This window comes from Lepisosteus oculatus, chromosome 8, assembly GCF_040954835.1.
Source record: "Lepisosteus oculatus isolate fLepOcu1 chromosome 8, fLepOcu1.hap2, whole genome shotgun sequence".
NCBI classification, from domain to species: domain Eukaryota; kingdom Metazoa; phylum Chordata; class Actinopteri; order Semionotiformes; family Lepisosteidae; genus Lepisosteus; species Lepisosteus oculatus.
This window is the reverse complement of record NC_090703.1, coordinates 13,963,948-13,990,347: the sequence shown is the minus strand read 5'-3', so window position 1 is coordinate 13,990,347 and position 26,400 is coordinate 13,963,948. Positions and strand designations below refer to the sequence as shown.

Genomic DNA, 26,400 nt, shown 5'->3' with positions numbered 1-26,400 from the left:
TAAAACTATCATAAGTCCACGCACTACTTAAAGGACATATTAAAAGGCAGGTCTTGATATTCCTTATAAAACACTTCAGAACTCCGAACATTCTGCAGCACAATGTCAGTCCTTCAGAATTTTAAGGAGTTATACATTATATATAAATCTGGAACAGGTGAGGTGAATTGAAATTTTAAAATCATATGCCAATTTGATGACCTACCAAGGAAAAACACTGCACAGCAAGAGAGGGATGAGGGATACAGGTGATGCTCAGTTAATCTCCTTCATATGAACTGAACTTGATCATTCAAAGCCAGAGGCTCATCAAGTTCTGCTTTACAGTGCAAGCACACACACACCCCTGCGCAATGGAACTTATCACAGATTTTAAATTGCTTTTACCTGAAATCCAGTGCGTTTGAGTTTTCCACATGCACTATTTAAATAGATTAAGGAATAGATAAATACATAGAACTGAAATGTAAAAATGTGTCTAAGGCAAATGAAAAGAAACATGCACAGTATGTTCCTGGTTCCTAGACAAGGAGTTCTACAGGCAGTGTTACATTTCCCTTGTGGAGCTAAGGTGAATCTTTGAAGGGGGAGGAGGTTGGGATGGAGGCAAATGCAAATATTTCTATTGGGAAATTTACAACACTGCTGCTCACATTCTCAACATCCTGATACTGTATATGTTTTCATATGCAGTACATTTCAGAAAAACTGCTCCATGAATACAGTAGCTGCACATAACCCTGGCAATATTGTATAATTATAGATTTATTAGTTGTGTATTGGGTTTTCAATTAAATGTTAAAAATCAAGGAGGAATATTAGTAGTTTTCTAGTAATTTGTTGATCTCCTCAACTAGGAAAGGAACAAAACCTTTCGTGAATTACTAACTGAGCAAATTATTTTAAACACACAACACCATTCTCCTTGTCCACTTTTTCATTTGATATACAGTCTTTTATTATCTCAAATGATTTCAAAAAGCAAAAAAACAACAAAAAAAATCAAGTGAACTCTTAATATCATCCATTCCAGCATGATTAATCAACAAGCTTTCAATGGGACACCATCTACTTCTCCCTTAATAAAGCTTTCACAAAAAAGACTATACTTCTCATGAACAATACACTCCTCTTCTGTAGCACAAAGCAGTTTATTGTCCATTCATAAATGCCACCTACACTGCAGAGAAGATTAATGTTAGAAGGCCAGATAGCCAACATATTTTTTATTCCAAATGACAGCAGAACAGACTCCACCTCTGCTAAAAATGAGGAGACTAAATCCTTTATCACACCTCACCCAGCTCTCTAATCCCCTCGCATGAAGTGTGAGAGACGAGGCACAGTAAGTTACATTCTGCCTTTTGTCACAACCAATACTGCCTCTTGATCCTATTCCAGTTGGACTCATTGCACCATCAAATGACTAGTATCCTCTTTTACAGGTAGACAGTTCTATTGCAATCATGGTTATGAAATTCCCATCTAGTAAGAGCATTTTATTCACAAAAAGAAGCTCAGGACCTACATAAAATGGCTCCAATAAGGCAGAACTTTACTAACAGATGGTACTTTTAAAGCATGTCTTACAGTTCAAGCTAGGCTATGCAAGAGGAACAAGCTTATGAAGGATGAACAACCTCAGAATACTGCTCTTTATTATATTTTTGGTCACTTGACTAAAATACACTTTTCACTTTTCTTTCATTGTATCTATTGTAGTTATTCATTCTGAAAACTACACTTGAGGCTCACAGTAAAATATTTTGTAAGACAGAGTGCTGTACAAAACATATAAGGCATGGTAAATGTCTGTAAATAAATTCCAAACCCATTTATGATGATACAGTCACACAACTGGCTTTCCTTAAAAGAGATTTGTGTAGAAAGAATGAGTATTATTTTAATTGCCATGTGTACTTAGCTTGCAATTTTAGCCATCAATGACTCGTAACCTAATTCTCCTTCAGGAAATCTGCTTTCATCAACTTGGGATACGGATCTCACAGAATCAGCATGGTTCAAAAGTCCAGTGGCTGCACTTTTATTCACCCTGAGGAATGTGCTTTATACAAACAAAAAATAAATTACAATAAATATTAGGTATACACTAGAAGAAACTGCAGAAGCACTATTTTATATTACCTAACATCTTATGACTAAAACATTTGTTTAAAGATACAACATATTGTATACAATTTAAAGGTTTGAAAAGGATGCTTATTTTTTGTAATGACAAACACTGTACAGTGTACTGTAGGTACAAAAGCTACAAATGTACTGTATCTTCAACCTTAAGGAATAACTCTTGAAAGGTTTATTCTGTTGTGGTACACACCATGAATTCAATAATGTTTTACTAAAGTCGAATCTTCTTTCACAGGTTAAAATCCCTTTCATTGGTAGAAACATACTGTAAGATCACAGAGTTACATACTGTACTGTAGATGAGAATAAGTAAAAATCAAACTTGAATTCCCAGTACAATAATACAAGTCTCTTGCAGCATCACTCTATTACTGAGTTTCTTGTTTTAAAAACCTAAAGTGTATTAACCAAAGTATTACAGCCCCTTAAAATAAAGTAAAAGGTTAATGGCACACCTACACTTCACACACCTTTGATGTATTATTTCACAGATGTTTCACAGTATCTGTGAAATAAAGGAACAAATATGCACAGAATTTGAATTTTTGGCTGTAGGATCAAGGGGAAAAAACAATACCCAAATCTCAGTGAGAGGGTGGCTTAAATGTGCTTTTCTGTTTGTAATAATCTTTTAAAGCCTGTTATCTCATCCCGCCTAACACTGAGTCTTTTAAATTTATAGGCCAAGACACTCCTAATTGGCCTGGGCATGTCAACAATGTCTTGTACAAGGTGATGTTTGCACCACTGTGCACGCACCAAGAGTCTGCTTGATACGGTTGCATAAGCTGCCTGATTTAAATTTAAAACACAAAGGTTTGAGGGAAAATTCAAGCAAAGTCAATTACCATAATAATTCTGTGCTCGGATGAGGCTCTGGAGAAATTCTAAGTGGGTGGTTTTAGAAACATACATCTTCCACTGCTATGTTTCCAGTTCTCTCATCCATTTCTTTTAGTTCTTTGATTAAATGCATTCAAGCTGTGGGCAGGGAGGTCTGAATACCAGATGTGATGGCTGCACCTTCACTGTACAACAACATCAGCAGCTAACCGAACAGTAGAACAGTATGCAAATTTTTACAAACATTTATAAAGTGATACACAATGAAGATGCAGCATAATGGTATGGACTGTACTTTCAAGCAGTCAGCAGATAGGTTAATTGATTGCTTTTATTTGCAAGAACAAAATGCTAAACCTAAATTATGCGATTTCATAAAAATACCAAGTGTACCACGTATGCTCTTTATGTTGAGCTATGATTACAAAAATGGGCTGATTAAGAAGCTGTACATGTGGGTATTAAAAAACATACAGTAACTCAAATTAAAATCACTGAGTTCCTCTGCTCTAACTATCAGCTTTCTAATCCAGAGAAATTAGTAAACAGGCTGTCTGAGGGATACGCCACATTCTGGAAAGCAGTGTCGCCTGTCTTGTTCTCGGGAAGGGGCCATCATGTTTGACTGATCCATCCCAACAATCATTTTCAGACTCCACTGAAGCAAAGAAATTCTAGGAAGAACTGCAAATAACATGCACATAAGCAACATGGTTAAGCTTACTTTCTGCATCATAATGACCTGGAAGTATACAGTGGCAATACTGAAAGCTAGGAGACTAAACAAGCATCTTTTTTGAGCCAGATAATATCTGAGGTGGCAACAGAGAAAGAGATGGAGAATTTTAATCATACTGTAGGTGAATGCTGTTCTGACCTTGACAATCCTGTAGAACAATAAGACTAAACAATGCTAGGATTACAATGTCATAAATTTAAGAAAATACTGAGGTCTTGTTGTGGCCAGCCTTCTCTCCAGACCAAATTCCAATAGAACTTGCCTGAAAGCAGCTCACCAATGCCATCAATAGCATTCAGCCATTAACAGCTAAACCTCTGAAGATGACTGCTTGTGGAAAATCTCAAAGCAGACTGTCAAGAGTCTGTTCAGGTCGATGCATCACATCTGCCAGGATTTTGTTAATGCACAGGGACATCAGTAAATGGACCACATTTCATGCTGGAATTGGATCACTAACCCTTGATCTTTAATTTGGCTCATGTTCTGTCTATGTTTGAAATATTTGATTAAATCTATTATCAATCTAACTCATTTTACTTTTGTTTTTCAGTATATCTTAAGAAGAAATACAAATTGTACTAACATTCTTTTTCCAATTTTTTAACTTAATTTTCTTTTGTCTTTTCTGTTGCTTTACATGTGCTATTATTTAGACAGTAACAGCACTAACAACATGAGCATCATAAAAATAATTAGCCACCCTACTACCATTCAGACTTTCCCATAAAATGATTGTTCTCTGCTCTTTGTTAAGAGCCTTGAAGTAGGGTTCATTCAAGACTGAGTGGACAGGAGTGTCTCTAAATTACCATGGGTATTGCAGACTCGTTTCTCAGTCAAGAGCTCTCAGGATTCCACCATTCAAAAATACATCAAACATTTAAATTTAGTCTATCTAGGATAAAAAAATATTTCTTCTAATTTTAGGCGGCCCATTCATTTTCTAAAGGTGTGTTAAGTTTTCTAAAACAAACGATAAGCAGAACCCTCTAACAGCCAACGTCCCTAACAGTACAGATAAATGTTACCCTGTGATTATTACAATATATCAAGTTCCACTTTGGCTTGTTTTGTAACATTCACAATAGAGATGAAAGGGTTTTGGAGTTCAGATTTCATCTGCACAGTCTTCTGCACATTGAGAATTGTACGACTTATTGCTAAAACAGCATACTCCAAGGAAGAGCTGAACATTGACTATCTTACCTCCTTAGCAGTGTGAGGTACTGTACTGTAAATGGCACTTAACAGTTATGCAAGGTGGTATTTTTTGTTATTCTAATTTGTGTAATTTACTGTGACTGGTCAATCAGAAAAACTATTCAGGTTTTGCACTGACAAAGACAGAACAGGCCACATGCAGTCTGAGCTGTGCTGGGATCATCACTTTCTGCAGAGGATTACAGCCCTAAGTTAGACTCAGGGTAACTACTAAGGATGTTAACAGTCAAGTAATAGGGAAATCTTAAAAGCAAAATGTTGAACTTCTTTCTATTGTTTGTGGATGTTACCTGTCAGAATCAGTTCACATCCACTATCTTGTGAAGTGTACAACTTTATATGTTGTGTGGGGATAGATATGGAGTGGGATGAGCAAAATTTTAAAATGTCATCCCAACAAGTAGAGTAATGCCAACAAGAAAAGGCACTTTATAGCCATAGACATTTTGCCTTGCAAAATATAAGAAACTTTTCAAAAATTGACAAACAACGGTCTGACTGAAGAGAAAATGGCTGTCAGCTAGCATCAGGGTTTGCTGTTGATTATGACTAAACATGAATCAAGAAATCAGCAGGTGATTCAGTTTCAGTATGCTCTTTATGTGCAGGGTGTAAATTATATTTGGACTTTAAACACTAACCCAAACTACCCAATAGTTATTCTTGCAGAAGTTTTAAAAATTAGACGTGCCCCCAGTTTGTTTGTGATTTACTTGCTAAAGGAAATAATGGCTAAGACTCTAGCCCTTTGAGTTAAAATACTGGGAAATTAACACTGATGTTTTGTTCTGTAGCAAATCATCCCTCTTAGATATGTGCCTTTAACTTTTGTTATACAGAACATTTTGTTGCAATGAAATTATCATAGAAGGCAAAATAGTTTTCTGTGTTCATACCACAGAAACCTGAACCACTGAATTGTTTTAAGAAACATTTTCTTGAAGTGTCCTCATGACAGATTAATTTTTCATACCTGAACTTAATTTGGGTTTAGGTATGTTGGTTCAATCATTTCTAAACATATGTCTATGTGAAATTAATTTTAGAATAATAAAGCAAAACTGAGGCCAAGTTCCAACAATTTGATTCTTCCAAAAAAAGTGCTCATTTCTGTTTAACAGATGTATCCAGGCACAATATTCTTAGATACTCAAAACAAAAACAAAACTTACGTATTAATATAAAGTTTCCATTTTTCTGTCTTTTTTTTTGTCTTTTTATATTTAGTCATCATAAAGTAGAACTTTACAATAGCAAATATAAGAAGGTAAAGAACAATGCTCTATATTTTTCCAAATAATTTGGTCAGGCCACCAGATGGACCATGTTAAGTAGGAAGTCAAATTTAAGAAACATATGAATATTATACTATAGTAGGATATACTATAGTATACTAGAATAGTATATTAGTGTTGTAAAAACAACAGAGAGGAAATGTGTTTTTTCATTTTTCAATAGATACAAAGAATTACACAACTGATCTTGAGGACACTCCAGCCTGGAAACACTTACTAAAACTAAATAAACAATTAAATTTATTAAACTGAACCAGCAAAATGTTATCTGAAAAGGCTTTTTACTTATTTCTTTTTTTACTTAATACTTTTACACATTCTCCTCTCCCCACCCATATTCCAGAAGAGATTCATTCATGAAACCAATCCTTGTGTAACATTGCTTTTCCTTTCCTTGTGCTTTTCCTCCAGCAACAGCAGTTATCACTTCGGGACCACTGTCATGCTTTTTTCTATCTAATGAATCCTAAGAAAGGGTTAAATGGTTTTTGGCACTGTGGCCACTACAATCCTTTCTGTCGCTGTTCTGATGTGTCATTGGCACTGCAGAAATATTTGTATGTACATTTTGCTGTCAGAAAAATACAAGCTTGCTCTGGTTAACCAACTTTTGCTATTACACCACGGCAGATGGCAGATTTACTTTACTCATTGTTTCCTGGTGGCTAGATGCAATAAAATTTCTCTTTTCCCTGAAGGGGTTATTTATTATTTACAGTATATTAAACCAAAGGAAATCTCAGAAGCATTTCACATGAATCATAAATAGTACCATATGTCATTAATTTCAAAATCAAAAAAAAGTTTTGCACATGAAAAAGACAATAAAATGAAAAAATGTGTCAAAGAATGTCTTTTTTAAACTCAAAACTGTTTTTACACACAGTTTTGTTGTTCTTTCTTTTATCACCAATGGTTTTACAGTGCTTACAGTGACATTAATAGCATGAATGAAGTCCAACAAATGTAAATCATAATGAGCTGCCTACAGTATTGTTCTTACAAAGAGTTAACATTGAGCCATTATTTTGCATCGAGAAAATGTATTGAGAAACTCATTTGTGTTCTCTGGTTCTGTTGCTTGGGTTGAGTGTGAAGTGCCAACGCATTTTGTTAACCTCTTCCAGGACTGAAAATCATTGAATTGGATTGGATTCCTGCATTTACCAAAATGTACTAATGCACTCTGAAGAACTGTAATTGCTTTTTGGATACAATGTTTAATTTGATAGCCACACAGGTACACTCCACCTCTGTGTTGAAAAACTCCATTGCACTTGCTTATTTTTCATGCTCTTGACAGCAATATTTCAAATTAATTAGCTCTCCTCCCCTGAAGACTACTAACTGTAAAATTAAATTCTGTTGTCCTTTAATTGACAAAACTCTCAGTGCTTGGGGTCAAATATTAGTACAAATAATTAAAAATATTTAAGACTTTTCAAGTTTAATATTCTAATTATCCAAGTAAAAAGAACATCGAGAGAGTTATTGTTATGTAATGGTATTTGTGGTTCAGATATATTGGGTTATGGTTTTTGCTTTTGTTCATTTCTGGACTTTAATACAAAATTCATTAAATATTGACTTAAGGGAAACAATTACTCCATACAATTTCTATTGCGGAGTGAAAAGGAAGTACAATAAACTTCACTCCTCCCAGGAAGCTAACATGTTAATGTTTTCTAAAAAGAACTGAAGACTAAAGGGGAACATTTTTATCAGTGGCTGTGTGCCCATTGAGTAAATGCAGGCCAAGATTTAGCAGGAATCAAGAAGAAAAATATTTTTTTAAAAGATCTATTTTAAATGATCTATCAATAATTAATGTGCACCTCCATATATTTAAAAATAATAATGAAATTTAAATAACTTTGCAGAAGTGAAAGAGCAAACCTAGTCCCTTTTTTATTTATATAATTAACAACATATCTGTTCAAAAACACAGCCGTTAAAATTATTGCTACAATTCTCAACAGTGAAACAGTTGAAGATGTCACTTGACTACTGTATCAAAATAAAGAAAATAAAGATGCAGGGAGAGAGAGACCAATATTCACATTAGGTGTACTGCTGTGCAACAGGTGCAACAGTACTTGAATTTTCATTCATTCTCACATTATTTAAACAAAATCAGCAAGGAGCAAAGGTTTAGCATTAAGAAATCTCTTCACACTACACTAATCAGTCTCAAGGTCTCGAGATTAATAAAATCACTAGATAGTCACTTACTACTCACAAATGAGTAAATAAATGCACGGACACTACACTCAACTGCAGCTAATGACACTGTAATTGTGTTCCATTATTATTTAAACCACACCGAATGCCCTCTTAAGTATTAAAGCGCAACATCACAGATGTCCAAAATCCAGCTTCATTTAAGAAACAAAGCACTAATAATAAAATGGCCTGACTACACTGCATGGCTTTCTATTAAGTGTCAAGGAAAAACATACTGACTGCCATACAGAACTAGTGTCAGAATCCCAAAATCCCTTTGTTCAAATCCAAGTATTGTCACTCATTATCTGTGGCTATGTGATCCCAGGTGAAACACTGAACAAATTCAGCAAAACAGAGACAGTGAAAGGATGCGCTGACTAGAGCATTCTAAATTTGGTCTAAGACTCTTGTGCTTGACTTGAAATCCAGAGGTCTGGGCAGTATAAGTGAAAGCTGTATCAATCGTCCACTGAACATCTACATTTGGACATTTTCTGGCCCAGATTAAAGTCTAGTGAAAGGGGAGCTAGGCCTGACAAAACACGTTGGAGGATGGAGGATGCTTAGTGTATTTTCCAAACAGGGATATAAAATGTTGGACATAACTGGTAATTCTAAATTATTAAAAAAGAGAAAATATAACAATTGTAGGAAACAGATGGTTGAGTGAACACAAGGACTACAGACAACTAGAGGCTACTGTGAAACAGCTCACGTTGAAACAGAAAGTTTTGTTACAATTGGTGCTCTTAACATTTTTTATGTTCTAGTAGAAAAAATTCCTTAATGTTAGAGTGATTCCACTGGTGATTAACATCAAAACATTAACATTCTTCCATGAAGAATTAAGTCCTGAATCGAAGGCCTTATGATTGTTATGTCCAGTCAACATTATTTATTTTGTGTGCAGTTTTCCAATCCTTTGTTGATTTGAATGTATACTTTAGATCATCTGACCATAAGATAGTTTCATTCCATTGATTTGAGTCATCTTGTTTTGTGGTTCGCACTCAGAAGAGGCTTTCTTTCTTGAAACCCACCAATGAATGCCACATTCATGCAGGCAACTTTGAATGGTAGTTTCTGACACCAGGCTGTTGTCTGGCTTCACAGCTGCCTCTCAAACCACTTATTCTACAGCCTGTGCTGGCAAGACTTGCATCTTATTCTTGTGAGAGCTCCTACTATACCGTTTGCTTGCAATGTTTTAATAACGGACACCACAACAGAAAGTGGTAGATTCAGCCTTTCAGTTTCTTTTATAGCCACCCACAAACCTGTGGAGGTGAATGACCATTTGCCTGCTGTCTTCGAAGAGCATTCTAAACTTAATGAGGATGCATGCTGCTAATGAATATCTTCCATATGTTACTTTCCTTTAATGCCCCAAGGAAGCAAAGGATCTTCGGAGGCCACTATATAGCACATAAAAATAACATACTGTAATGTTATTGTAGATTTTTAAATTGAATTTCATGTAAACAATACTAAGAGGTATAAATCTGCAGGATGCTGTATAAACTTTGGAATAGACATTTCCTAATGTGATTTATAATGTGCCATGTGGAAACTGTAAATAAGTGCAATGATTTTAAAAGAAAAATGAGAAAAAGACAATATAAATATACAATATAATTACAATATAAACACAATTTCTCCAAGGACTAAATTGTGGTGTCCGCACATACTTTAACATACAATTTCAAATGGCCCAAACTAAGAATGTTAAAACTGGAACACCAAGCAGTCTGTGGCTCAAAGCTTTCTCCTTCCTCATAACCAGTATGAGGCTAACCAATTACATCTACCTGACTCCACAACACTTTAGAAAATGACATTGTCTTCCTTTTCTTATTTTAGAAGTCACTTAAATGGCATGCTATTGACCAATGTTCCTCTGCATAAGTACTAACTGCCTGTCATTTCTGCTCTCATAAGGGAGACATGCTGATTTTATTTTTATCAGACAATCTTATATATTGAAGCATAATTTCATAATTGGCTCTTCCGAGTGTGAGTCAATTACCAGTTCTCCTGGGAGCCAAGGCATCATTATTATATAAAAGTATCTGGAAAAACCTGGCTCAAGTTGGGAATGTGTCAAAGCTATGGAAGACAGAAGAAAAAGCCCATAAGCTGAGGCTTCTTGTGTCAATTTCCTACATTTTTGTAATCCTGCCTCTTTGTTACAGTTTAATCAATCCATCATTGTGTTTTTGGTAAATATAAGGGAAACCAGAAAAAAACAATTAAAGAAGCAACACAATGAAAACCATCTTCACACAGAGTCAATGACTTAATAAACCTCTATCCCCTGAAGGCCAAATTAAATGAAAGGTTGGGAATGCTAGTCCTCATAATTCACTGGGTTAATGCTTGAAAAATAATGTCCATAACTCGGACGGAAGTGGAACAGAACGTAGTACAGTAAATTGTTATAAGAAACACTGAGTCCACAACTTTGCTAAATTTGCACATGTGCTTAAATGTCAAACAATAAGGGACATAACTAAGCAGCAGCACAACACGGGAATAAAAAGAACAAGAAACCCCTCAGTAAAATAATCACATCCCAGTCAAGGAAGTCTCTTATTGATTTGTTATATGAACATGGTATGTTTTATAGTATATGCTGTACCTGTCTCAAATACCAGAGCTACTGCCCCATCACCACTTTCACACGGGTGTAATCATGCAAGGACTAAACAGTGGAAGTAAAACATTTTAGCACACAGAAATTAATGGAAAACTTGAAAAAAAAGTCCTTCTACTATGTTGTTTGTCAGTCGGATGTGTCAAAATAGGCTTTACTCGTTGCTTTAAAATGAAGACATTATAAATCTAGCAGGGTAAGTAGAGTGCGGAGATTCTTCAATCTAACAACCAAATGCAAACCATAAATCTGAGTGTACAACTGCCACCGGCCACTCACAGTGGGGAATTAAATATAGTGTAGCACAAAGCAATGAAACTAAACTGGATTAACAAGGCATGAAAATTATAATTCCCACATCTTGGCTTTCCGCATCACAAGGGGATCACCATCTTTCTTTGACTCTCAGCCGAAGGGTTTTGGCTACCAGTACACTGGCTTTGCCTAACTGCTTAATAAAGTCTCTTCTCCGCTCATCTACCAATTTTAACCTCATATTCCACATGTGTTTTTTAGTGAGATACGACTGGGTCATTACTGCTTCAGAATACCGTAGATGCTAAACTTTTGGTGATCTGAGAGCATTTTCCTTGCAGTCTTTAGCATACATTATCTTAAGGACTATAAATGCAGAATACAGAATGCTCAAGGAGATATTTTACAACAGATTAAAAGCTGGGGAAATTCAGAACATTCATTTTTATACATTGTGGTTGGTATTCATGGTACAGCACAGCCACTGTCAAAGTTGAACAACTAATGTGATTAGATACCAAATTAAAAGTGACAAAACCTAGATTTCCTTAACAAAACTACACTGCAGCAAACAGAGCACTCCAGTTATGGAAGAAGAAAGATGAAGTGAACGCCACAATTATTGTCCCACACCTGAGCAGCTTCAAGAAAATTGTTTTGCACTGGTGTGAGACTTAAACTGTGGAGAACAGCAAAATGATGCCAGTGTTTCCTCTTCTGTATACCCTAGTTACACATATGGATTCAACACAAACAGCATACCAAGATACAGAAAACTTGCTAAAAAAATAAACTGAAACACAGGTAGCATTTTAGACGACAAAAGTATTTTGTGAGAACTGCTTATTGTGACAAAGATGAATGTCTGGGCATGGATTGAATCGAAGCCTCAACCAACCACTTACACACAAATTCCCAATTCATTACTTCACTCTGGCTTTCTATGAGGCAAAAGCAAAAAGACTCTTGCCGATACAAAGCTACCATTCAATAACACAGAGGCAGGTGAGTTGAAGTTTTGATGTAATCTGGGTTTTGGCTCACATACTACTTAATGAAAAGTTTGACAGCAGCTAACCTGCTAAGAAATGAAAATAAGGTCCATGTGAGGTAGTGACACATACTGATCTTTAGTCTTTACAGATGCAGTGGTGGTTCAGTGGTAGAATTATCACCTGTCGTGTGGGACGTCTGGGTTTCGATTGCTGACCAATTCATTGTTATTGGCTAGATAGACAGAATAGTCTCCTATCATTTGTAACTGCTCTAATGTCTCACTTTTCTGTATTTCTCATTTTATTCTGTGACAGTTCAGTGACCATGACAGTTCAAAGACAATTCCCTTTCCAGTTTCATCTGACCTGTCTCCTCACTACATAGAGTTGAAACACTGTGCTTACTGATCTGCAAGAGGTTTATGCTTCAGAAAAGTGTTTCCCCTTCAATGAAGAGCCCAATAACCTTGAGACTGAGAGGAAAAAATAAACATATAACAACAGAAAATGAGTTTTACATTTAGGTTAAAGCTTACCAAAAACTGTGACTCTGTTGCTTTAAAAAGTTCTGCCAGCATTTCATTTAGTGTTATTAACTGCAGCAAGTCTATCTTCTACAAGTCAAAAGTGTATTCTTGGCTAGAAGACAGTGAAATGTTTGATGGTCTGAAAGTACCCAAAAGTTGAATCAATAACAATAAAAAGGCAAACCTTGCTTTATTTACTTTAGCTGTTGCTCTCAGACATAAGAGCTTGAGTCAATATCTGATTAGGAAGGCATATTTTGTTACTCCTACAGTAAGAATTTTAAAATGTAGGTCAATATCAGAGTTTCAGACAAAACAAACAATATCATACCTTAACTGCTTCATAAACTAAGATAACAAAACGCCTTCCGATTTGCTTGTTCCAGCGAGTCTCACAATTCACTGAATACCTAAATTCACTGCATTACAAAAATAATTCACTTATATTTAGACTTTATTTAGTTGAATGGTGTTGCATGTCAAGAACAAAACAATGAAAACTACTGCTTAGCTGATTAAAGAATGCGATCCAACTAAACTGAGTTTAATATTTTCATTTAAAACTTTTCTAAGGAATATTTGAGGCTACAAGCAGCAGACTGTGTAATCCCACTCTGTTTCTTCAAAAAGACTGAAATCTCATAAAATAAGGGGAAAATAAATACACACAGATGGACATGAACACTTGCTCTCAACAACTACATTCCTCAGCATTAACATAAAGATACTCACTAAGCAATAAGGTGTCCCAAGGGCTGTGTATGCACAACTTTAAAACAATGGATTGCAGCATAAACATGAAATACTGTGACAAACGTCAGCTGCTTGGACATATGTTGAATGCTTACATAAGAAAAACACTCTGCATAATTTTAAACCATTCATGAATTCATGAATGAATTCTTTATAAAAATCTGCTCTGTTTGTATAAGAAACTTTATAATCATCACAAACTCTGGCAAAGGAAGCAACGGTAGAGCAAACAGAGGAAGAAGGGTCATTGACAGAGCTGAAGTCACATTATTTACAGTAGCTCAGGTGCACTTGGAAAAATCTTTATTTCAAGGAAATGTTTGGTAAATGATAACTCTGCAAGATCAAGTTTGGTAGCATTCGGTTTAAAAGCATGGAAGGTATAACAGCTATGAGGATCACATGCTCAGGGTTTGAAAAGAAGCACACATCTGTCTGCTTACCTCCAAGTAACTTGGACTGACAGTTAATAAACTCAGGCTTCCTGTCTGCAATATGCCGCTGACAAGTGTGATGGAGGATTTGAACGAATGTGCATTTCTCTCCAGCAGAGCCAGCAACCCACTGGTCAAAGGTATTGTCAAATACCAAATCAAATTCCGCACAGTCCTAAGGGAATTAAAAGAAAATCATATGAAACCACCAGACTTTTTCATCTTTCTCTTAAATAAATAAAGAGACGCCCGCTGTCTTGTCTTGCACAAAGCATATGATGAAAATCCCTTGTATAATAAACATCCTTTCAAGCCATCTTAGTCAACACCTTCTATAAAGCTATGAGCTACACAGGGAATCTTGCATGATATTTGGCAGTGCTTAACTGCTACAAAGTACAAAAGACTGAAGAACAGACTAGTCAACATTTTTAATACCATGCTGAATGTCAACATGGGGGAAGTCATTCATGCTAAAGGAAAATATGAGAACTTGCTTGGGGGCACATGCTCTGTAAAAGCTACGTTAACATTGTTCTTTGTCTGATGTGACTGGCAGATCCTCGCACACCACACAAAAAAAGGTTCAATAGTATTCCAGAACCGAGAGTTGAAACAGCAGCAGGTGTAGATCAATCCTAAAAGTGAACAGAGAAGAAAGAAAAAAGTGAGACTCACTCGATTTGGGTCGATGCCATTCACCTGTCTCAGCTGATCAATTGTCCACTGTGATCTTCTCACAAAAGATGATGAGCCTTCAAATTGTTTGACCTTGGTAATGGAGACCTGAGAGGGCTTCTTATTTGTCACTGGGAAAAAAAGAAGAAAAGGGGGAATAAATAAATATGTTCCAAGGTCGTTTCTTCTCTAATTCCCTAGCTGGGAATGATAATGGCAGCATTAAAAATGTATTGCATTGCCCCTTGCACATGTTTTGAGCCATGCAAAGAAACAGGAAAAGGAATTCAAAATTAAGAGTGAGATTCTGAATACAGTAATAAAGTTATTGGTAATTGGTTAATAAAACAAACTAATAATCTATCATTTTTAAAAGCTTTTATGTGCTTTCATAAACCAAGTGTGCATATACTGTCTACTATATATATAATTCAGCTGCACAGGTAGTCTGGTAGACACCTTTTTTGCACATACAGAGATTGTACCTAGACAGCAGCCATATGTAAAGTATTGAAGCATCTCTATATATTCAGTGCTCTCCAATGTATTGGGACACTGGAAAAATTTCAGGCATATATTTGGTCATATTAGTACTAAAATAAACCATATTCAACCCAGTGATTTTGTGTCCCTAAACGTAAAGGAACAGGTTTACTTGTCAGTCCTTGGTTTCACACTCCTGTGATGTAATGAATGCATGAAGTCAATGATCCATTTCTCAACACGAGGGCACTACAGGCTCTTTGTTACAAGTCACAAAATAGTTTCACTGTTTCCACTGTTTTCTTTCATTTTTATTTAGTGCATCTTGGTTTTCCACTAGTTTTAGGGAGACTAGTATGCACAAGAATGAGCAGCCATTTCCACCCTAATTATATGTGCACATTTATAAAAGTCCCCTCACACATGCTTTAAAAATCAAAACTAGAAGTAAAAAACAGGAATGACACGTTTCCTCCATTACGCAGTTCACTTCAGGAAACAGAGAAAACTTAACAATAGATAACTTTACAGTGGCCAGAAAAACAACTTACACTTTTCATTAGGCTGTAATGAAGCCACAAGTGTGTTGTACAGCCAGCTGGGGTAGACTGATTTTTGCTAATAAAGACACTTTAGCATCTATCGTCTTTTAAACCATGTCATCTTAAAATTTAGTTTGGCCTTGCAGAAGATTATGGCTATTTTTCTTAAGGAGGATTAAACATTTTAAGATTGATAATGTCTTACTGTTTTACTAATCTTCTATTGAATCTGCTTAACCCGATTTGCTGTTCTGGGAATCTGAACCGAGGAATAAGAATAAACTGGGGAGTATTGTATATCAGACTATGTCAGATGCAGTAGTAATTGACGCTTACTGTATCTTTCAGCCCTATCTCACATCTGTCAGCTATAAGGTTTGCGTAAAACAAATTCCATTCTAGAGGACCCATCACACCCTTTTTTCATTGATTTCTGATTACTCCCCTCAGAACATGGACACAGATGTCCCAATATAAAAACAAACAGGTTTAAGTTCTCAGTTACACCTGTGGTATTAACCTTACTTAACAGATTTTTCTTTTGTGCATTTATATGTGTATTGTTTCGTTGTGTGTTGTCTTTAAATTATCTGCTGCTCTAAAACAAATTGCCCCTTGGGGATAATAAAGGCCCTCTCTCTCTTCTAGGCCTTCTAGCCCTGCTAACACTTTAAAAGACAGTTTCAAACTACCTTCAATTTATGGAGAAAAAGCTGTAAACACTACACGTAAAAAATACTTAGGCACTACCCTAATAGCACAAATTTGACAAAATAACAAGTACTGCCACTGACACAAGGCTTTTAAAGTGCTCTTTTCTATAAAGGTAGAAAACAATAAAAAGAAATTAGATCAGTTATTCCCAGCAATAAGAGGTATATGGCATTGTTACTTTACTGTAACCTTGCTCTTATTACATCCTCTCAGATATCGATGTTCTACAGTCCTCCTTTAAAATCAAATGCCCCTCCACTCCTCAATCCTTAATTCTAGACAGCAGGCCGGGTGTTGCAAGAGTCCTGTGAACATTATATTCTTTAAGCTTAGAATACTATCCAGTCAGTAACACAAGTCATCAAAATGCAGAAGTGACAGCAGTAACACAATTGTTTTTTACATTTGTAGCCAATGCCAGAAACCACTGTATGCTGGCAGAATGAATAGAAAGTAATAAGAAAAACATTTGTTATCTATTATACAAGTATCAACATAAAGGTTACTTGCACAGAGATTAGTTTTACAATAGCAACACTGACGAACATTATTTCAAAAAGGACATGTGGGGGTGATTTAATGTATGAGCCTATCTCCTAGTATCCATTTTCCCATGAAAAAGACCTTATAGTTATAGCTAAACTATTATTTTTGCCCTACACAAAGTTATACGTATTGGTGGAACTGCAAAAGCAGAAAAGCCTTGAAAATCAAGACTGCTGAAATAAACCACATTGTATGTCAAAAAGCCATAGCAAAACAAGGCTCAAACAGAATTTCAGCTGATGTGTACTTTACGTAGTAAATTGGTGCATTTTTTTAATCCAAAAGATCCTTAAAATTTACAGTCTCTCACAATGTATTCCTACATCCTCAGTGCTTATAGCCTTTCTGGTCATGAAAAGCCTTCTAAACTGTCCTAATTTCAGCTTCCTTTGTTCTCCTTTCCCTTTCAAGAAGCTGCTTTAAAGTTTATCTTTTGCATCTTCCATCTCTTGGTTCTATTTGATGTGTTTCAATTCTTAGGCCAACTATGATGACAAAGTTAATGGTTTAGGAGTATCAGTCAGACATTAGATTGACGTAAACAATAAGCACTTCAAAGTACCTATAATAATAATCAATGTGCTTGATTTGACAAAGACAGGCTTTTACCTGCAGATAGTAATGGCTTGAATTGACATCACTTGAATTTACATATTCTATCACTTTTCTTATCACTGAGACTTTCATTGAAATAATGAATTTAGTGATCAGCTCGTTTGAGATAATTTTTTATACTTTACAAAAACTTTCCAAGGTTCTGATCCAAACTCGTTGTAATAAAAAACAAGGTCAGAAAAAAAGTTACTTGATACAATCAGAGACAACAAAAAAAAAAAGCTGACATCCTTCAAAACACTCCATTAATAATCTGAAATTATGACTACTTTCCAGATCTCTAAATTCACAAAATGGCCAATATTTAACAATATACCACATCCAGTGTTTGTAACAACCAACAGATTTCCAAAAAATGTGCAGCTCTATATTCAGAACACTGATCCAAGCTGAAAACATTTTGGATATATATAGTCTATGATCTCTAGCTATAAAGTCTTTATGTTTACATGTCCTGTGCCAGAACCTACAGTATATACGTCACAGGAAACAAGTATCTCGGTGTTCAGAAGTGGATACTTCAGGGAGCATACTGTATTATAGATTCCATATTCATTTAGCCAATAAATGAGACTTTATTTGAATTAGAATAGATTTGTCCTCATAGCAGGCTTTAATTACCTGGGAATGTAGCCCTTTCAACAGCATTTTCCATTGATCTCTCAAGGACCTTCTGTTTCATCTTGCAATCACAGGCTTTTCCATATACTAAACTTACTTTCTTTGTAATCATACAAGTACATTAGCATGGAATGACATATGAACATATATCACACTGTACCATGCTGATGTAGCAGGGACCACTAAGCCTGTTGCAAGATTATGTTGTTCCCTAGAACTGACTGAATAGATCTGAGAGTGGGAGTGCTGCAGTGAGAGTCCTGGTCCTCTTGCACTGCTGAATTCATCACTGTCTGAAGAGGCTTGGAGCTGGGAGGTTCCTGAGAGCACACTGTATGATTGAATCCTGACATTGACAGAGTTTATGCACCTACACCTGCACTATGACAAAAATAGTGCTACATTTAAAAATGTATATACTATAGTAGTAAATATACTGCTGTCATTAAAATGACATTCTCCTGGAGTGAGGTAAAACAGGTCTGTAAAACATAGGAGAGAAAATGTCATAGCGAAACTTAATGGTCTAACTTAATTTTAAAAATGTGGAAAACTGATGACGCTGAGAGGCATATTCTCTCTCCATATTATCAGAAAAAACAACAACAAATGTATTAAAAATAGTCTTAAAGGGATCTATGCTGGGAGCTGAATGGCACTCTCTATAAAAGGAAATACTGGACTATTTAAAGATTACCATAAGGATGAAGAAAGATAGAAAAAAATTAATCAACCCTGGTATGACAGTTTAGCTCCAGCTTTAGTCCATTACATAAGAGAGAAACAGCTTGCTGGAAGGCACATGACTTTAGCTTAAGACAATATTGTACTCTATTACCTCTCTCACTCAACACACCATATTCAATCACATTAATTACAGTACTGCTCAGTCAGTTACACTGAAAAACTGCAAAATGATCAGCTGTGACAGGTGGTATAGTGGTGCTGTCTATCAGCTAAGTAAACGTCTTCCAGTCATCATTTGTTCCAATTAAGTACTTCTTTGCCTGCCAATGATATTTGGTAATAGGCATGAAGTAACCTTCATGTCTGATTAGATTGGGTCCACAATAGAAGGATGTATTAGCAGAAGGGAACAGCAGCAGTACTGTATGCAAGTTCATTTACACACCAATGCATATCTTAATGGTCTCAGTCTGCAATCTATTTTAATGAAGGCTCTGCAAGCACAACAGCGAAAGAGCATTGAATCGGCATACAAACAGTTGGATGATGTTTTGGTCCAGATAGTGCAGTAAGAAAAAGAAACATTACCACACACAAAAAAGCTACCCTATACACAGTATATGGTGAACAAACAAAATCAGTCAGCTGAAAGGTGAAAGATCTACAGTATAGTTAAGTAACGTCCATATAAACTTCTTGTTTTTTTAAGTATTGGCTTACAGTACATTTTAAAATGAAACTAAACTCACGACCTAACTAAATCTTGTCACGACCTCTGAGGAATAGTGTTCTGCACTGCATTTTTAAGAGCAGCACCAGCACTGAGTTATGTAAAGAAATCCAGTTCCTAGCACAATAAGATACACCGTCCTCTGTTTCTGAACATTCACTTTATTCATTTAGACATTTAAAAACTTTAACACTTAATACCTTTTGATGGCATGAGAAATACTTTTGCAAAGAAAGTATGCCAACAAAATGCTGCGGCAGTCTCTGTGCTACAGAGAGCTCTAAAAAATGAAGAAAGAACAAAGTAAACTTCGATACTTCAAGCCTAGGGATCCAGCGACTCTGCAGCTGTCACTAGTAAGTGGATCATGGCCAACGTTAGAAGCCTGAACTGGACCTAGGACCGCTAGCTGGCTGCTAATGTTAAGTCACAGGAATAGAATAAGGAACTCCTTACCACAGAAGTCCAATCATTCATTAAAGGCAGGTGTGTCCAATTTACTCCAGTGAGGGAAAAGACTCTAACTAAGACAACTTTAGAGAAACATGTCCCTTTGGTAAAACAATGGGTTGTACTTTAGTTTGAGATACTGGGGTATCAAGAGCTCTTCTTGCTTTGTAAAGTTCATTTAGCATGTGAGCTTCCATCTGCCTCCAGCAATAAAGAAAGCCACCCCTCTTAGGCAACAGGATGAATTCTTACAGCACAGAGGTTAATGGTCACTCTTCTGGCTGTCCCAAGCCCAGTCTGGGCTCAATCAAGAATGAAACACTCAAGAAGGCTCTGAAATATGTCTGCTGGTGTGGAGTCCCTAACCAGACACTGCAGTACAGAAATGATCTTATTAATGATGTACTTTCATCAGTTGGCACCAGGGCTCTGTGGGCCACATTGCAGTGGGAAGAAAATAAGATGTGAATATCCTCCTTAGAGAATGTGTGATATTCATTACTCCCTTTCTGGTGCACAGTGTTGAGCCAGTGGATGAAACAAAATATATTAATAATCTATTAATGTTAACTAATTGCTTGCAATCCATCCAATACATAGCAAAGTACTCCACTGTCAACAAGATCATAAGACTGACTCAATAAACAACTGTGAGCTCCTTACTTGTGTAGTAAAACAATGCAAGAAAGATTCAGAGACAGAAGACGAAAGATTTGAGGTATGAACCCCGAAGAACGTGTCAAGTTGCTCTTACCTGAAATCTAGTTTAAAACCATATAATGAAATAGGCACCTTTTAGGAAAAAAATGTCAGATTCATAAAAGCATTCACTATACTGGCTATGGTGTGTGGTTTTCCCATGTTAGTAAGAATGAAAAAGAAACCTATTAATAACCCATCAACAGTGGATCATCATTTCATCAAGTCTTGAACTACATCACAATAGTCATACCATAAGTTTTACAGACTGGAAAATGCTTTGATTTCCGGAGTTAAAAGAAAGCAGTTTTGTTTTCCCATTTCATCTAAAAAATGAAAATCACATTTAACTACAGTATTCAGAAGGCATACTTAACAATTTCGTACATTTCCAATGTGATCTGGAACATTAAAAGCCAGAACTGCTAAAAAGAACTGAGGCTAACATATTTAGTGCTTTGAACCCATTAAATAATTTGATGAACAATGTAGCCTGTTCATTTTAAAGAATTTATAAAACTGTTCAAATACCATTCCACAAAGACCAAAACATAAAAAGCACAGAGGTATAAAAGCACACAGGTTTAGAAATGTCATTAAAAGGTAAAAAGTTCAATTCCCTGTCAAATATCTGCATAACAGCACCAAGGCCCCTCGCTTGGCTGACTGTATTATTTTAAATTCCTCAATCTATCCTGTTCATTAAGACAGGATGATTTTTTAATGTACACTCACATTACTCATCATTCAATATTCAACCCCATCTACCTGCTGGTTTCAGTGTGCCATAGGAAAGCTTTGGTTGTCTTCTCTTGCCACTCTTTAGACCTAACATGTAAGTCTGTAAGTCAAGAATTCAGGCAAGATCAGTACTTAGTGTTTAGTCATTGGAAGCAACAGCAGTGCATAAGTCACACGGAGGGAAATTAAAGTTTTATTTAAAACTAGCTGAAGAACATTGGATTGCATCATCTAAGCATCAGTATGCAAAAAGCATTCCTGCGAGTCAGCCTATTATTACAGTCTTGTGAGGAACAGCCTTTAGTGTCATTCCTCTGTCTACTCCTGTGATTAAAGATCTATTAAATTTTTACTTTGATTACATGGAACATTCTGTAAGCTTGTCTTGAGGCCTGTCTGAAAGACAATATTCTTCTGGGAAGTTAAACTTTGTGTTTCTGAGCTCTATCAAGCCCACTTTAATAGGTACAGATTCCACTGTTGTTTTTTCTCTGAATATTGTTTTTTTATTGTATGTTGTTGCTATGATAGCAATGGGTACTTCTGAAAACAGGTGAATGGCTGTTATACACTTTAAAGCCAGGTAAAATATTTCCCTAACGGACATTTTCAAATTATTTTCCGACCAAGAGACTGAATGCTGGGAATTGAGTCAGACATCTTAATTAATTCTAATCGTTGTAATAATTCAGCAAGAGCTTCTACTGGTAATTAATCAAGCTTCTCCCTAGCTGAATTAATGCTTCAGAAGGTGTTTTAGATCAGCATAATGTGCCAATACAAACCTTTTATACACTGCATATGAAATTGTTTTCTATTTCATTTCGAAAAAGTACTGTTGAAAGTGTTTGCATCCCTTAAAATTGGTTTAGGAACCCCTGCTGGATTCCTAAAAGGCCACATCCATACACAATTCTTGACAACAGCATTACCATTTTGTGGCTCGATCTTGTCACTTCTCAGAAGCTAAGCAAGGCAGTGCTCTAGTCAGTACTGGGATGGGAGATGTACTGAAGAAAAGTTGGGTTTTTGTTGTAAATTGTGTTATTGGATTAACCGCCTTTGTTTGGTGCACAACTTTCAAGCCAATCCCCTACTATGATGACAAACAGACTGAGCTGTAAGAGGTGCTGTCATTTGGATATGTTGTGACCACTAGATCCTAAGGTGGCCTTACACAATTTGGCCTTCCTGCATTTCCCCCTTAAATTTACTGGTGACATAGCAGGTCTGGTGAAGAAATTTGTCACTTCTTCACCAGACCTGCTATGTAGAACACAGTGGCTGCTGCACAAGCGGGCTGTGCACTACAATAATAGATAAAGATGGCAAGTGACGTTCTTTGGCACAATTTGGGATGAAAAATGGGACACAAATGCAAGGAATTATCATATAACTTAAAAGACAAATAAAATATGACTGCTAGACACAAAGAATAAAAAATATTTTATCTAAATATACTGAAGATTAATGACACATGCATTTAATTGCAAAAAAGACTGTTACCCTGATAGTAACCAAATATTTACATTTTCTATCTATTCTTCTGCACTTGACTCATCCAATTTTCTTTAAAAATCGAATTAATTTTCATACTATCGTAATTTTAAGTTTAACAAGTTTGGAGTAAACTGTGCAAATTCAAGACGTCCATACAGTATGTCCAGAAGTACATACTGTACTTAAGTTTTTGGATTTACTGTATGGATTGTGAATTTAACATACAGTACAAAGTCAGTTGTGTTCTATGGAATAAGTCCATGATGTGTTTTATAATGGAATTTATAATGGCTGTAAACGTCTTGAACAAAAACTGAAAAATATAACAAACATTTAGTGAATATTCACAAAGTCTCTTCAACTCCCATCCAGCCTTAAGCACAAAGAAGTAGCGAATGCCAGTTTTGTAAAGGTCACCTACAGTACAGCCTTTTAAAATATCTAAACTCTCTCCAGCTCTCAAGTAGACCCAATCATAACTGAAGACAATTAAAGCAGGAAACATTGTTAGTATTAATGGGAATAATTTGTAGTATTGGCAAACAAATACACTTGTATCTGATAAACTTCTAAAAATATTTTGCAGATAATCCAGATTAGATGTAACTGTGCCTCAACCTTAAGCTTGGCTGGTATGCAAAGGCAGGCTGAGCTGAGTGCACCCTTTGAGTCGGTTCTTTTCTGCTAACTGAACATCAGTTTACAATGCACAGCATACATGCCAGGATCAAGGCTTATAAAAACAGAAAATAAAAAATACACAATTTCATCATCATCATCTCCATCCCCAAGAAAATGGTGACTGCTTGACTGCTTATAGAATGATTAATTATATATATATAACTCATATAATAGAACATGGTGTTTAATGTCACTGTAAAAAGGTCTAAATTGAGCTAATATGGTAACATTCTGAACTATTAAAAAAACATTAGGTAATAAAAACATTTTTCAATACAAGGTAAAGGATCCCCTGAGACAAAAATCCTTGTCTGCAGAGAAAGCTGTCTACAGCTTTACATGTCCTGATGTAAGATTCACTGTCAAACTAGTCCGCTCCTAGATGCAAAGTCACAAGCCATTGGTCTCTGGGTTTAATATGCACACCATGCTGATATTCTGCTTAGCTCAGGCTTTTCAAGCATGTTACTGCATTTCTCTGCAGTTTCTCCACAATCTATTGACAATATTTTCACAGGTATATAAAAATAAGAGCTTGACTAAGAAAGGGAGTTGATTCAAGAATAATAGGCTGAAAGGCAAAGGTACACAGCCAGTGGTATTAAATACCTTAAATCTTCTCCTCATTTTCCCCTTAAAGGGGAAGTCTTTGGCATTCGAATACATCATGTCCATTTGGTAAAATACAGTATTTACTGTAATGAGAAAGGACAGAGAGACCAAAATTAAAGTTGGTCTGAGGTGCAGTTTGGTACAGGTTAAGTTAAATGCACAAAGCATCATAACACTGAGGTCAGTAGTCAAGTTAAAGGAAGAAGAATTCACATTCAACATATACTGTAAGCTTTGCTTTACGTATGTTTCATGTAACCTGGCATAGATCCCATGGTAAGTTGCATCATCAAGAACCAGGCCACAAAAAACTGAGCCTGCAAGAAAAGACTGGAATTTACAGTGCAGCAATGAGGACTATTTCAAGAAAGTCAATTAATCAAAACACTGGGAGAGTTTACTATTAAAGAAACGATGGATAACAGTTTGAATGTTTTTTTTTAATTGGCTTTAGCGGGCTAGACATATACAGTATGAATAAATGCACCAACTGTAACACATTTTAACATTTGTTAATTAGCCAGGTGCGACCGTGATAAGCCTTAAATAATGTAATAATCCAGAACTGAGAAGACAGTTTCAGGGTCATTACCATTCAGAAAACGGCCCTAAACACTTACATTCCATCAGTGAGGGGAAATAATAATTAAATGAGCATTACAAATTAAATCTAAATTAAAATAGACAAAATATGGTCCTATACACATGCACAAATCACGCCTTGTAAGAGTCATGGTCTGGAGTGACCTGGACAATGCTAAGGAAAATACTTCACAATCTGACCACCAGAAGACCTGCTTGTATCTGAAGTAGTTCAGGTGGGTAGCTGCTTGTATCTGTTACATTTTGTATCATAAAGTTGTGTCTCCAGGACAATTATAGTCTTTTACAGCTTCCAATCACAATCCCTGAGAACCAACAGAAAATGTAGAAACATCTCCAAATATAGAGATGACAGAAACTAGACAATATACTTTAACCAGTTGAACTCTAATGACAAAAACAAGCTTAAGTACTGAATGATTATTACTTAGTCATTTTAGTTAAGACCCTACTCAACTGTTCCAAGTGTGCTGATTTTGGCATTTTATGGCATACACAGGCAAACTCCTCCTATAGTTTCGTCATTCAGTAACATAACTTTGCAAATTTATTTAAACTGAGACAACACTTCTGAAAGTTCACTTGAGTACAAAATCAAGCTCTAAGACTTATGTCTGACAATGTGAAGTGATGGAAAATAGCTTATTCTCAATGTTTGCTTCCAAATAATACTTTAACTTCAGAAATATCCAAGTGTTTTCCTAGAAAAAAATGTTTCACAAATGAAAAAAGGTGTATGAAATATTTTAGATTCATTTTATCTGTGTAAACTTCCACTTATCTAACACATAAAATCAAACCATAGGTATAACGTAAACAAGGTCAATATCTTCAAGTTTTCCATTGCTTATAAAATATTAATTAAGTTTCCAACAGTTGGCATTCAGATCAAACTCCCTTTTCCACTGTGATGCAAATATAAAAACCCAATTATATTCAGATATTCAAGAGCTGTCACCCCCTGCCAGTGTATAGTACCTGTTACATCAGTTCTGCAGTGTAATAACCTTGCCTCTCGCAGAAGGTAAGTTGACTCATTTAGTCACTGTTGTATATGAGGAACACTAACACAATCTCTTTTTAACAGTTTGACTTTGCCTCTGAGTGACAGCCAAACTATTTTCTTCAACATCCAGCTGAAAAGCTGCCATAAAGCCTTTTAGTGCAGAGGACAGTTGAGATCTCATAAAATGTCTGGCAAGACTGTTGAAAATGAAAAGGGGACAGTAACACCTGGTAATCCTATGACAGCTTGTAGTCTTGAAAAGTGACAGGCTCAGGCAAATCTGTATATGATCCAAGCTTATAAGAGCTTTGTCCTTCCTGGCAGAAACAATTCTTAAAGTTAACTTTTTAGCTATATTTTGTTCTTTCCCTTTTTTTGTTTACAGTCTAACTTAACTCAA

The 26,400-nt window shown here is 35.8% G+C and overlaps 1 protein-coding gene across 5 annotated transcripts in view; it reads right to left on the bottom strand.

Annotated features, from left to right (window-relative positions):
- Positions 1-26,400, bottom strand: part of LOC102684649 (syntaxin-binding protein 6) — a 107,036-nt gene that overhangs the window by 13,042 nt on the left and 67,594 nt on the right. For all 5 annotated transcript variants that reach the window (XM_015350880.2, XM_006632419.3, XM_015350883.2 and 2 more), the window contains exons 3-4: positions 14,771-14,901; positions 14,102-14,267 (exon numbers count right to left, since the gene is read on the bottom strand). In XM_015350880.2, coding sequence (XP_015206366.1) covers positions 14,102-14,267; positions 14,771-14,901 — 297 coding nt within the window. The remainder of the gene's footprint in view (positions 1-14,101; positions 14,268-14,770; positions 14,902-26,400) is intronic.